This window comes from Empidonax traillii, unplaced genomic scaffold (genome assembly GCF_003031625.1).
Source record: "Empidonax traillii isolate 1590-97213 ecotype Southwest subspecies unplaced genomic scaffold, ASM303162v1 scaffold442:size488032, whole genome shotgun sequence".
In the NCBI taxonomy this organism is placed as follows: domain Eukaryota; kingdom Metazoa; phylum Chordata; class Aves; order Passeriformes; family Tyrannidae; genus Empidonax; species Empidonax traillii.
The window spans coordinates 133,825-147,790 of record NW_020955635.1 but is presented as its reverse complement, the minus strand read 5'-3'; the positions used below and the strand labels follow the sequence as shown (position 1 = coordinate 147,790).

The window sequence follows — 13,966 nt, the reverse complement described above, 5'->3', positions numbered from 1 at the left end:
TTAATTGTTTGTTTAGTGTCATGTTTGACTAAAATAGTCATGATTAAATTGTTTGGAGTTTTGGTTGGGATCTAGTTCCAAATAAACCCATGATATTTATACAAACTGACCTGCTCTGGAAATCTCATAAAACCATCTGCCTTATAAGATTTCCAGTATCTAATTGTTTGTGCCTGAATACTTGATTGTGCGAGCATTTTCTGGGAATGTGACTGAAAAGAGATTTGGTGAAACACTGGAAAAATAGCACTGGAAGTCTCGGTAAGACAGGAGTCATTCATAGTGATAGACACAAAAAATAATGTTTTGCCTGTCCATCTTAGAATTTTACTTCTTTTAGCAACAAACAAGATTTGCTTAACTTCAAAAGCAAAAATCCTGTGTGCTGCTTCTTTAAAGCTCTCACTGTATTTTGATTTCTTGCGTAATGAAGAAGCTATCTCTAAGCAGAGCACTGCCTTGCATTGTAGCGTTTTAAAAAACTAACTATGTAAGCTGAAAATAGAAGAGAAACATTCTTCTATGTTGGACTGAGAGTCTTACATCAGCTTTGCAGGCAGAGTAATCACTACAGTGGTTGGCTTATGGAGTATTATGGTAATTTGTGGTTTCCTTTAAATAACGAAATTGGTCTTATTTTATTTCTGCCATCACATTTTGCGTGCATCTTATGGGGAGACAAGAAAAGTCAGAATATTGCAGAAGGTACAGCTTGTTAATGTAGGCAGGGTTTCAAGAAAGCAGACATTAAACATATCATGGTGTTGCACAAATACATATGGAGAGAGGCAGTCTCGGTAAATGTAGCCTCTTTATTCCTTTACTGTGATGGGTTCAATTTCTTGTTTGGAGTTGTTTGGTTTTGTTGTTGTTGTTTTTTTGGGGGGATTTTTTGTCATTATTGCAGGAATTAGTTATTCTGAGTGGATCAGTATACCTCACCTGCTTATGACAGCTTTTGAGTTGCTGGAGCTTATTATGCTTTCAGTTGTCTAGTAAAAACAGAGGAGGTAAAATTTCTCTACAATTCCCAGGGTGGCTTGATGGGAGGTACCTTCTGATAAGTGAAGCATTGCCTGTCAGGGGGAGAGGCATAGGTGCTAGTTGTTATGGAGCTGAACAAAAGAGCTCTAATGTTTTATAGAGTGTTAGCTGGAAAAGATATGAAGTGAACCCCGGGATCTTTTGATTAGCATTTGTTGTAAATAGAAATACAAGAGTTATTCAATAAACATTGTTCCAATAAAATGTACCCTTTTCATATCCCAAAACAAAGAATCAACATTAAATATTAAAGTATGTATTGTTAGGTCTTTGTACCTGCTGAGAATCCAGATTAAAATAAATTCGTACCAAGTGTAACTGAGTGTGCCACCTCCCAACTGGAACATCTAACTGGTATTCACAGCTGTGAATAGCTTTCCTAGGACTGTTCCAAAGATAGTTTGATATTAGCTGTTACTGGTATTGACTGTTGCTTTGATATTAGCCATTAGGGCCTTGCAATATGCAATCAGTTTTTCATATTCTCACCTTACAGAGATAACAGGAAGTGTTCTGTCTGAGAAACAGGTACTGTACTTTCCCTTTCTATGTGACAGTGACTGTGCTCTATTTCAGCCTGCCTTCTATCATTTTGGAGGGGAGAATCTATGGAGATGTCTCACTGAGTGTTTGCAGTTCAGGAGAAAGTTTTGCAGCTTCTGATACACACAGCAGGCCAGCTGTGCACGTATGTCACTGCCACAAGGGGATAGATATGTGCGGGTGATGACTGGGTGTCTTTGCTTTCTCATGTCTTCAGTTATATGTGTTGAGTGTATTTCTTATGAAACAAAGGTTTGAAAAAGGGAGAAATTAAAACTATAAAGAAATTCAATTGGTGAAATGTTCTCAGACAGGCACTGAAATTGCATTTTACTCGGCTGTTTGTTGCTCTGGTTTAACAATAAGTTGTTGTTCTTTTATGACAAAACTTGGCATTTCTGGATTTGTACTCTGTAAACAAATCATTGCATTTCCCAAAAGTGCATGTTATATACAATTTGGATATTTTTGATGGTCAAATGATCATGACTTGCAAGTTGTTAAATGGAACTTTCCTTTTGATGCTTTTTATTAAAATGGTTGAGGAAATTCTGTCATTGCAGTCAGTGTTTTTAGTATGCACTATGGCAAGGTTTCACTGAAATAATTATATGCCTGGTGAAGTTTTGGCAGGCTGGGAAACCTTGGAGTTGTGAGACCATTTCTTCTATGCTATATGTTTTTCTTTCTAATGGCATAGTTTGGCACAGCTGTGAAAATCTTCCTTTCAGTTTTTTTAGTAGTTTTGAATTTCAGTGAAAGATTTTTGGTTGGTTGGTTTTTTGTGCAAGTGTTGTTGGTATTTTAATTCATGTTAGGATGAAGGAATTTGCAGGTATGAAGACAGGACTCAAAAATAGAACATTTTCTTCCTTAGAAGCAAGTGGGAACAGCCAATTAAAATCCTATTAATTATGAACAAGTTCTTAGTGGGTTTTTTGGTCATCATTTCTGATGCACGTATTCATTTGGACTGTTCAATAACTGAACTGAATCGGTGTACTCTTTTTTTTTCCCATCACATTCAATCACTTTATTTCTATCCCATGGAACTAAAACAGGTAGGGTGAAAATATATGGATGAAGAAGAAGAAAACAAATGAAAATTCTTCTTTCAGGCATGGTGGGAAGAAGGTGGCTATTTCCACTTGAAATTCACCTTTTCATCATAGATCTATCTATACTTATTCCAAATCCCTTACCAAAAAATTTTATGGGGTCCAACAAGATATATTTATGTTGAAGATTGGATTTTTTTATTATTGCTATATCCTTGACAGGGAGTTCAAGTAAGCTTTTGCTATCTGTAAATGTCTGAGTGACTACACTTGAATAGATTGAGAGGATAAAGGAGAAGAAATTTTTCTTACTTTGATGTTGTCAATAGTTTCTTGCTAAAAATGTTCTTTACCAGTTTCACTGATAATTAGATCTATTGCTTGATATATGAAATTTGCATAGATCACAGCACACAGAAGTAAGGAGCAGATTATTCCTTAGTAGCCCAGGAATTTATATGAGAGAGGATATTCACTACCTTTATTTTTTTTTTGTCTTTTTCTTTCCTTTTCAAGTTTTTAGGTTATATTCTGCTTGCTTTGAGCACAGAGTAGTACAGCTAGTGAAGAGTTACATGAGCCAACACAAATATTGATTTCATAACCTGGCGAAGTACCTGAATGGGCTGAATTGTACACAAGAATCTATATTTTTGGTGCCAAGAAAAGAAATTTGACAGTTATAAGATAAAATACATAAACAGAGTGAATCATTGTGTATGCAAATATTTTCCATGATTGACACTTGCCTTGTCTTAGGTTGTGTTTTAATTATGAAATAGGAATTTCTTTGTACTTAACATGTTTCATGTGTACCTTAAATTTGAAAGTGCTCTTTTGTAAATTTGACAAAGGCAGGTTTGTGCATTGACTGCATTATATTCGGTCCACCAAGTAATTTTATTCTGGACCTTTGGTACCTTTTCAGTTGATTAAAGAACATTTTTTGGTTGTTTCTTCTTTTCTTAAGTTCCTTTCTTTTGTCTCCATATATTTACCTACGTAATATCTGGAATAAATCTCACATTCTTAAGTTGCAAGCCTTAAGTTGCTCTGTTAAAGTGTGGTAAAACACAGTTGGGTGGAATTAATTCTTTTTCAGCTGATGTAAATGTGAAATGGATGTGGGCAGTGGATGTGCATTATTTATGTTATGTGTGACAACCTTTGGTAATACTTGGATTAGAAAGTTGCTAAGTCTTTCTGAGATTTGATTTTACAAAACTAGAAATCTCCAATCCATTCTGGTAGTGATACAGCACGTATGTTGAAAATGAGACTTTAGTAGGCTGGGGAGTTCTTGTGCTGAAACTCTCACCATTTCCATTGCATTCTTATATTGGTCAGCATTGCAGTCATACTTTTTCAGGGTGGTGCTGCTTGATAGAATTGGGCAGTTTCTGTAGAAATGGTTTTTAATTTCATAGTCTGTTAGCATTCATCACTTATTGATTTAAACTACTAAAATTAATGTCTTGGTTTGTTTTCTTGTTTGAAGTGTGGGCAATGCATAATGGGATCACTGAATGAGGAATGTGTTATACAAATATCAACTATTACTGGTATTCTCTTGAGAATGTTTTTGGACTAGTTTTGAGGGAACACCTTTCACTGGGTTGATATAGAAGATTTTGAGAAGCTGGTTGAGTAGTAGACACATGATTCTACTGACTAGTTCTGGCATATGTCAGAATCACAGGAACTGCTTGCAAAATGAGGTAGCAGTTTGTGGTTATAACCTCAGTCACAGAGTTGTTTGTGAAGAGGAGACTGTTCTTTTGCCCTTCTTGTAATGTCCTGGTCTGTGTGCTGGGTTCTATATATGTGAAATATATGCTGGCTTTTGTGATATTTGATGACCAAAAAGGGCCAGAAAGAACAAGAACAATAGAACAGTGCTGGGTAGATGTTACTTTAATAATTCCTCACAAAAATGGTTGTAGTGAGTTTCTCTGTGTAGATTTTTCTCTTTTCTTTTTTTTCTTTTCTCAACCAGGTTCTATACAGTTCGCTACAGAGAAAAGGGTAAAGACAAGAAATGGGTTTTTCAGCTCTGCCCAGTTACAGAGACTGTGATTGACAATTTGAAGCCAAACACACAGTATGAATTCGGAGTTAAAGACAACGTGGAGGACAGCATTTGGAGCAAGACTTTCAATCATAAGACAGTTCTCTCTAGTAAGTACTTGACAATAATTAATCATATGGCCACTCAGTTTGACAGTATTTTTTCCTCTATTGTGGTATTAGTTAGAGTAAGACTACAGATCAGTTTTCTCTTGTTTAAATGCTATCCCTTATGCCCCTAACAAAATATTTTAGGAATTGGTGAAACTAGAAATATTTTGTGTTTGAAAAACTGCCACCTACTTTTTTGAAAGGTATTCTCTTATCATTGCAAATCTGCTTCAGGCTGGTAGAACAGTGATTAGTTCAGATACACATAAAGTGTTGAGTATGTGTATTTATACTTCTTACTGTATTCTGAGGTTCTCCCTTGGGCTGTGAATAATAAGATGATCAACTAATCAACTAATCCATCAATCATCATCCAACAAATCCACTTAATTTCTCCCATTAACTAATTTGAGTTGATGGAAATTGTTATCCTTGTTTGAATCTCCTATTATGCCTGCATTTTTGTTGAAGCTGGTGGAAAACTAGACAGGGCCTGTCCTATCCAACATGCATCACAATGGGCCCTTTATGACTATGCTAGAAAATTACATTTGAAGCTAATTTTTAGTCATGGAATTACATGAACTGTGTTTGAAGCATGCACTGTCATGTAAGCTTTTGTTTGGGTTTTCACGGAGGCAGTGTATTACATCACTGGCTGTTCTGTCAGTCATATTTGAAGCTTTTACTCTAAAGTCCCGAGACAGTGTAGGCAAGGGGATATCAAATTCACCCTTGAAAAACACATGTACTGTTCAAGGAATCACTTACATCATTAGAGGAAATAGCCATCAGCAGAGTCTTTCTCCTTCTAATGAGAGGAAGAGAGTACTTAACAGATATTGTCCAATTTAATTTATTTTCCACATGGTATTTCTAACATGGTGTTGGTCAGAAGATGCTGCAAACTCCTATGCTTAGTATTTTTAGCCTGACACAAACTGTTAAGAGCAGGCATTCTCATACGAGAACCTTATTCATATAATATTTCCAGCTGATATTATTTTTGGACCTCAGTTTCTAGTTACAGAGCTTGATATACTTGAGGATGAGGGAGGTGAGCAGTATGGTGTCTAATAACACTGCAAAAACCTTCATACTCCCTAAAACAGAACTTTGCTGGCCTTCACTTTAAAGTACCTTCCCAGTGTCCATAGAGTAATTTCAGCAGTCCAGAATAATGCCATTGTTATACCATGAGCTTAAAGTGGAGAATGATGGTAGCCTTTTCCTATACTTGCCTTACAGAAAGAAACTGCTTCTCAGCCTTAAAAATGGCTTACTAATCTGCTAGTTTTTCTATATTTCAAACATCTCAAAGTCACCCATAGAGTGAGTACTGAAATATGTTTGAGTACTTAAAATAGGAAGAAATGAAGAGTGCATAGTGTTTATAGTTTAATACTGTGTTCAAGAGTGTGAAAACATTCGCAGGAATCACCAAATTTTCTCCTTGTATTTAATCTATTTCTAAAAGCTATTTCTTACAGTAATTTTAAATTTTTAATAGGCCAGGAGAATCATTCTTCTGGGTTTATGGAGATTGATTTTGGTTGAAAGATACTTTCTTTTAGGAGGTCATATTCCATTTAGATGAAATTTCTTTTTCCTGGAATGTAAACTTGTGTATGCAGTGGATGCTTCTGCAGCATCGAAATCCAGGGAGCTTGTGATTACCCTGCATGTCTGCATTCTGGTCTACTGATAAAGTATCTTCTACTCAGAAAGTTGTCAGCACGTTTCAAATTCAAGCCTTTCATGGCTTAGTAAGTTTATAGTAGATAGATACATAAAATATGGGCAGTGAACAGAGAGTATGTATTTATTATAAATTTATAACTAACTATGTGAATGGTAGTTTACCAATCAACACAAATGGCCACTTCTTTTCTCTTTTAATCTCCTGTCTTGCAGTAACTCAATGTCTTCTCATATAGGAGAAGCATCTCAACCTCAACCAAACATCCTTCACTGTAAATTTTTTTTCCTCCTTGAAGAAATATATAAATTACCATAAAATGGAACTTCTTTTACATATTCTTGTATTTGTTGAAAGCACAGGCCAAATGTTGGGAGGAACTGGGATGCAAATCTGTTTTTAATTCATGATTTGAGAAGACATAAAAGGCATGGCAAATATTCAGTATTTGTTTAACCAACATTTTTCAAAAGAGATGAAAGTAGCTTATTTTTGACAATCTTAACGTGATTTTCTCATTACATCAGTGTGAAACTTCTGTCAGTTTTCCCTTGTCTTTAGGCCAGTAGTAGGTCCTGTTCTTTCAAACTATGGAGTACTTTGAAAGATTTTTTCCAACTTAAATGTATCTTAATTGATATTTATTTAGATTTGAATTGTTTTTTCTATTGCTCATCTGTTTTGGATGGAATCGTGAACAAATATAACAGACAACCTGTAGCTTTACTCTTGTTTGCACACCTGTTGTTACAACGGGAGCAGAAAAATGTAAATGTGGAAGATATAGAAAAAATTTGAAGCATCGTGCTAGATGCTAGAGCAGGACTGTTTTTCATCTGTACTTAACAGCTGCATCATAAGAAGCTTTTTATACTAAGAAACTAAGAGGAAAAGCCTAAGAGAGAACTTTCAGAGTTTAAGTCTATGGGTTTCTCTGTTCATATGTTGAGATAAACAAAACCATGTCAAACCCAAAGAAAAGTGATGTATCTGCTCTCTATTGCCACTGCTAAATGTGTATTTTTTTAGAAGAGCGCCCTTAAAAGCATACTTGATATTGGAGACCTTAAAAAAAGCTGCTTTTAGTAAGTCCTAGTACCAACATGACAGATGGGATGCAGAAATTCCTCTTTCAAGTTTGTTCCTTGCATATTATTCTTGTGGTTATGTTAATTTTAATAAGGAATCCTCTTAAGCACCTCTGGCTTACTAAGGAGTAGTAAGTCCCAAAGACCACTTCAACTCTCTTGTAGAACAAGAAGAATACATTTCATTTCCTTGCTGTCAAAATGTGAAGAGAAGGCTTTGCAGTTGTATTAATCAATCTGAAGAAAGAGGACAAAAGAAAATAGTTCCATGGTGTGTTTTTATACAAACTTGTAGTTAAGCCCCTTAATTTTCCTAGCCATTGAAAAAGGTGAATAAACTTGGGTTATTTTGCTTTGGACAAAAAAAAAAAAAAAGTATATTTATTTGTCTTTGTATCTGTGTATTTATTTATCTTTGTGTCAAAACAGATAAAAAAGTAAATGGGCAATTCCAGAATATGTACAAGTTGGTACCCAATTCCCAAACACAGGTATGCAAAACAGTCTTATTTTTTATACCACATTTGTGATTTGTATGATCAAAAATTTTTTCTTCTCTGTTAAATTAAGAAATACATTATCAAGGCCACAAATTGCCAATATAAAAAACCAGTCTGTAAATCTAAGACCTGATAACTGTATGGAGAAGTGTTTATATGTGTGGATTAACAAAATGATTGAGAATGGTAGCTTAGATGATTATTTATTAATAATTATATACTTATTCCAAATTAACAAAGATACAGCTGATGGTTTCTGTGTGTGGATTCTAAAGTTAAAATTTGCTTATCCCTTTGTACTCGTCAGGCTTGTCAACCTGTGATATTTGCTGTGGTCAGTTAATTTTGTGATAACCTGGTGCTGTGGTTTTATAGAGTATTCTTGTATTTTCTCAGATCTTCTAAAGCATTGTTCATCCTTTTAAATTCACTGGTAGTTCTCATGTGTGAGGAAAGTTTTACAGAACCAGAGGAAGCTGGAAAGTGCAATTTAATTTGCCTATCAAGATTGCTAGACACTTTGTTAAATCTTTGCATGTGGCAAGGTAGAATTTTTCTGTTTCATCAAAACATTTGATGATTTTTATACATAAATAAATAAAAAATCTGGCATTTGACATAAATGCTAGCCAGCAAGCTTGGGTGAATTCATAAGTTCATGCATTCACATACACAGACACTTTTCGCTTCCAAAAGCTGAAGGAGAAATGAAGGTTCTCTAGATTGAACTTGTTACTAGACTATTTTTAATACAGTGAAAAATTGGCCTTTTTTTTCATAACTTTTGAGCATTTCCTGTTCTTCTATGAAATTAAATGGTTTCTTCATATTTGCTTTCCTTAATTTTTCACCAAAGGGCACGTTTCAGCATTTAATCTCCTGGAGGTGGTTTTGTTTTGTTTCTATTCTTCACAATTCTCCTCTGTCTTAGATCTTCCAGGAGTTTTCATGGTAGGAAATGTTAATGTATGGTTTCTCATTGTCTATTCTTCATATTTTACAATGTCATAAATTGTCTGTGATTTTCAGACATGGAATTCCTTCAGGAATTAAACCACAATTCATTATACACAGCTTCTTCTATGAATAATTAGGTATGAATAGAATCATAGAATCATCAAGGTTGGAATACACCTTTAATGTTCTCAAGTCCTGTCTACCCAGCACCACCACCATTTTTACTATTAAACCATCCCCTCAAGTGCCAAATCCACACATTTTTTGAACACTTCCAGTGATGATGACTCCACCACTCCCCCGTGTAGTCTGTTCCAATGTTTGACACCCCTTCCTGTGAAAAGGAATTTCCCTAATGTCTAATCTAAACCTCCCTGATGCCACTTGAGGGCCATTTACATTCATTTAGGACAGTAATGCTTCAATTATTGCATTAAATACGGAGTTAGAGCAGTATAATGCTTCGGTTATTGAAAATATAGTCATGTCTTGCATTCAAGAGAAAATGTTTTATTTCTGAGCAATATGGATGCAGATGGCTAGATATTCAGGAAGGTGACATCTCATTATGTCGAAGCAAGACAACTTTACTGCTCTTCCAGTTGGTCCCATAAGGGTCATTAAAGTTACACAGGACAGCCCAAGACCAGGTAATTGAATCTGGCATATGGAGTGCAAGCTGAGTTCTTTTGCTTCTCTTAGCAAACCCTCTGTGCCAGGACCCTGACTGTTATCCTGCTTCTGTGGAAGCAGGGATTCTATTTATGCACAAGTCCTGAGAAAGTGAGCTAAACCAGTTTTCCAAATATTTGCACAGCTTAAGCAAGAACAGAGGACTAGAGCCAACATCTAGTCTTTTTACTCAGTTTCACAGGGCTTAGCTCCAGAGCAGAACTGCTTTATCACCCTCCACAGAAACATCACGAAAACATTCCATAGATTATTCTGAAAAGTCTTCTATCATTCTCACTGTAGCGGTGGAAAAAGCCATAAAACTAAGGCTGGGAAGCAGAGAGTGGCCCGCTCTTAAGTGTGCATTATTACCTCAGTTTCCAGAGCATTAGGTGGGGTATGTTTCAGTGGTGAAAAGACAGAATGGGTGTCATTTAGGCCAAGCTTTGTTTGTGCCTTATTTTGCTCCAAAGACACAACTGACTCATATCAGCATGGTCCTAACTCTTCTCTGTGAGGACATTTTTAAAGGCTGTTTATTAAAGTAACATTACTGATCCATCTAGTCATTCTGCCCTTTCAACATTGGTCACACATCAGCTTGTGTTTCTTTTGGCAGTTTCATTCTTGAAGTTTGTCTAAGCTCCTGAGGCTGTGTGAGCTACAACTAATGGGAGAGCAGAAGAAAAGGAGAGCTCTAGAGATGGTCATTCTTCTTCCCTTCGTAAAAAATGGGTGGTGGTAGGGCAGAGAGAATGCAGTAAAAATTTATTTCCTCCTCTGTCTGATTAGGTTCCTGTAGTTTCATAATATCGGTCCGAAAGGCGGGGTCCTCCTCAATTTTTCCAGCCAAAAAGGACTCCTAGCTTCTACCATTTGTTAAACTGCAGAAGAAAACATTTCCACTCTTCCAAAACTTACTCAATCCATGCTGAGCATGATCCTTCCTTAAGGAATCTCTTACATGAATGCCAGTTAGTTGTGGCTTTTTGAAGTACTGGAATGTAACGGAGAAAAAAAGAACAAGTATCTCTTCAAATAATGTTGCCCTGTGTCCCTTCACAGAACGTTTGAGATTTGCAGTCCTTTATGCAATATGCCATATGTGTATGGTCAGAACTTAAGATGTCTGACTTGTGATATAATTTACATCTCTAATTTTCCTCTGAAATACCTTAGGAAGAACTTATTTTCCATCTTCTTTCGTGATGGTAACAATCATTTTAGTAAGTAGTGTTCCTAATATAGATAGGCTTTATATCCCTGCCTGAAAAATATGATTGATAGTGCCATTCCTACAGATGATGGACTGATGTTTCCAAAATAATTTGTCCAAGTAATAAATTTTACTAGACGTAGAAATATCTAAAGTAGTCACTTGAAGACTGAGAAGAAAGCTTTGATAACATAGTGGTAGACTTCAAGTGCAGCACTTACAGATTCATGCAGGTGAGCAGTGTAACTGCAGCAGGTGGGGAACAAGGATTTCATGTCAAGGATTCCTTCCTGAGTGCAAAACTAAATTTTTAATGTATTTAAATGTCTTTGGCGTTTTTATATTGCTATCATTACAGTCATCCATTATTATTCAAAAAAGAAAGAATGCTCTTGTTGATACAAGAACCTTTTAGTGATAATAATTATGATTAGAAGTTCCGCAGTGGAGTCACACAAGTTCTCACTACAACTTAAGAGCCATTTATTTGATTGTAAGGCTTCTGATGGGAAATACAATCAAATTAACACTTTCTTATGATAAATACATTCATCCCATTTGTTAGTCACATGATGAGCAGGGCTATTTCAGAAGCTGCTCATCTGCAATACAATTTTTTTACTAGAAGACAAAATAGAAATGTAAAAATAATTAATAAAAAAGGAAAAACATAAGCAATAAAAAAGGAAGAGTCTCTTCCACCCTTCATTAATGATAATGATTGAAACTTCCACTTTAAATTAAGACCATGTTCATGCCAATGCAAAACTGGTATTAGGTAGCAGAAAGTAATGGTTTTTCTAGAATAGGTAACCTCCATCCATTTCCCTAAGAAATGTCCGATCTTACTTGCAGAGATTGGCCTTCTTCCAGCTTCTTAGATGTTAGTGTGTGTTTAAACTGTTTTTAAAGCTTTTCAAAACTATTTAGAACAGAACAAAAATAGCTATCCTTAGGTAAATAATTAACATTGTCATCAAATGCTGAATTTCTATGAAAGTATTCTTTTGTACAAAGTGGACCAGATATCATAAAGTGCAAAATGAACGTTATCTGATTCTGACTTAAGCAGTATACATTTAACATGGAAAGGTGATTGTTTGAGTTATTTTTTTTCTTGTAACTCATATAACTGAAAAAAACTTTCTTTTAATATAGTTAGCGCTTTTATATTGCTGGCATTACAGTCTACCTCATCACTTGATCACACTATTAAGCTTTCAGAAATTGTTCCTAGTACTGACATATGGTCATGAATACTAATTTATAATCTTTGATATTGGTTGTTTTCTGTCTTTTAATAAATGTGGAGTCCATTCACATATTCCTTACTTTTGTGCTATCAACATAATTGAAAGTATTCACACTTTGGGAGGAGGTAATCTGGGTCAAACAGAAGTGAACAGCACAATAGTCCAAGTATTTAGCAAAAAAAAAAAAAAAAAAAAAAAAGAAGTAAGAAACACATGGGTAACTGACCACATGTACTTTGGAAACAATTTCACAAAATAAAATTACTCTGAGTTAATCTACTTTAAGCAGGCTATACACCCAAGAGTGCTGAGAATTTACAAATGAGCACCTGGTTCTGGAATGGTTTTTGTTCTAAATAGAGTATTCTTGAGAATATATTTGTATCCTGTGACCAAATTTGTAATTGCATCTGTTTCAGATGTTTTGCTGTAGTTAAATTTCAGCTCTTCTTAGCTTTCTGGGCTGCTCCCCAGTGAGCGCTCAAGAGATTCTTAAGAGAAAAAAGGGTTGGGGATTCCTAAGCTGTCAAATACTGTGTTTTTATAAAGCAAAACATCTCAAGCTGAAAGAAGGAGATCAAAATGCAGTATTACCACACTAGCCTGTGGGAACTGAAGCAATAGTGTAACCATCACTGACTAGGGCCAGAGCCATATCCAGTGTTAACTTGGGACAGGCGCAGTATTGGATTAGAGCCCTCTGTTTTTATTACTCAGAAAGTTCAATTACTATCATGGCAGTTATCCCAAGGCTATTTTTTTTTATTTTATTTTTTCTCTTCTCTCAGCTTATACTGAGTGATAATAAGAAGTTGGTCCCTGTCACAATAATCAAACAAGGTAAGTTTGTATATTTTCTTTAATTTATTGGTATACTCTGCAAGAGTAACTTGAGATGAATGTCAGGGTAATGAGATGGTCTGCAGCTGGCCCTATAATATCATATGCATAGAACTTTTCACCAAAATTGATATGTCATAGGAAAGAGATGCGCAATTAAGAGATGATGTAGAGGAAACACAGTTTGCAGTCTCTTAAACAGAATATGAATACAGAAAAGATTATGATGGTGTCCTCATCTGCAAATATTAAGTTGATGGAAGGTTTTAAGAATGCTGAGGCTTGTTTCAGGTGTGGTTTTGTTTCTTGCTTTGAGATTTTTAAAATTAGCTTCATATACCTGTGTTGTCTCCACAGTTATTCAAAATCGGACGCAGTCAAAAACACCAGATAGTTCTTCTCTCCCAGGAGCAATATTAGGTGACTATAAGAATTTTTATCATTTTTCTTAACCCCGGTTGAAAATTAGAACTTGTTTGAAATGCTTTTAATTTTCTTGACCTTGATAGTTCTTTCCTTGCATGCCAAAGGGTATTTTGCAGCTGGTTCAGACATCGATGATTTAGATGAGGGGATTGAGTCCATCATCAGCAAATTTGCAGATGACACCAAGCTGGGAGGGAGTGTCGACCTGCCGGAAGGCAGGAGGGCTCTGCAGAGGGATCTGGATAGACTGGAGAGATGGGCTGACTCCAATGGGATGAAGTTCAACAAGGCCAAGTGCCGGGTCCTGCGCTTTGGCCACAACAACCCCCTGCAGCGCTACAGGCTGGGCACAGAGTGGCTGGAGAGCAGCCAGGCAGAAAGGGACCTGGGGGTGCTGATCGACAGGAGGCTGAACATGAGCCAGCAGTGTGCCCAGGTGGCCAGGAAGGCCAATGGCATCCTGGCCTGGATCAGGAACAGTGTGGCCAGCAG

General features: G+C 36.0%; 1 protein-coding gene across 4 annotated transcripts in view; it reads left to right on the top strand.

Moving 5' to 3' along the window:
- ABI3BP (ABI family member 3 binding protein) overlaps positions 1-13,966 on the top strand; it is a 143,101-nt gene that overhangs the window by 35,392 nt on the left and 93,743 nt on the right. For all 4 annotated transcript variants that reach the window (XM_027894791.1, XM_027894790.1, XM_027894789.1 and 1 more), the window contains exons 5-8: positions 4,642-4,823; positions 8,040-8,101; positions 12,997-13,048; positions 13,406-13,468. In XM_027894791.1, coding sequence (XP_027750592.1) covers positions 4,642-4,823; positions 8,040-8,101; positions 12,997-13,048; positions 13,406-13,468 — 359 coding nt within the window. The remainder of the gene's footprint in view (positions 1-4,641; positions 4,824-8,039; positions 8,102-12,996; positions 13,049-13,405; positions 13,469-13,966) is intronic.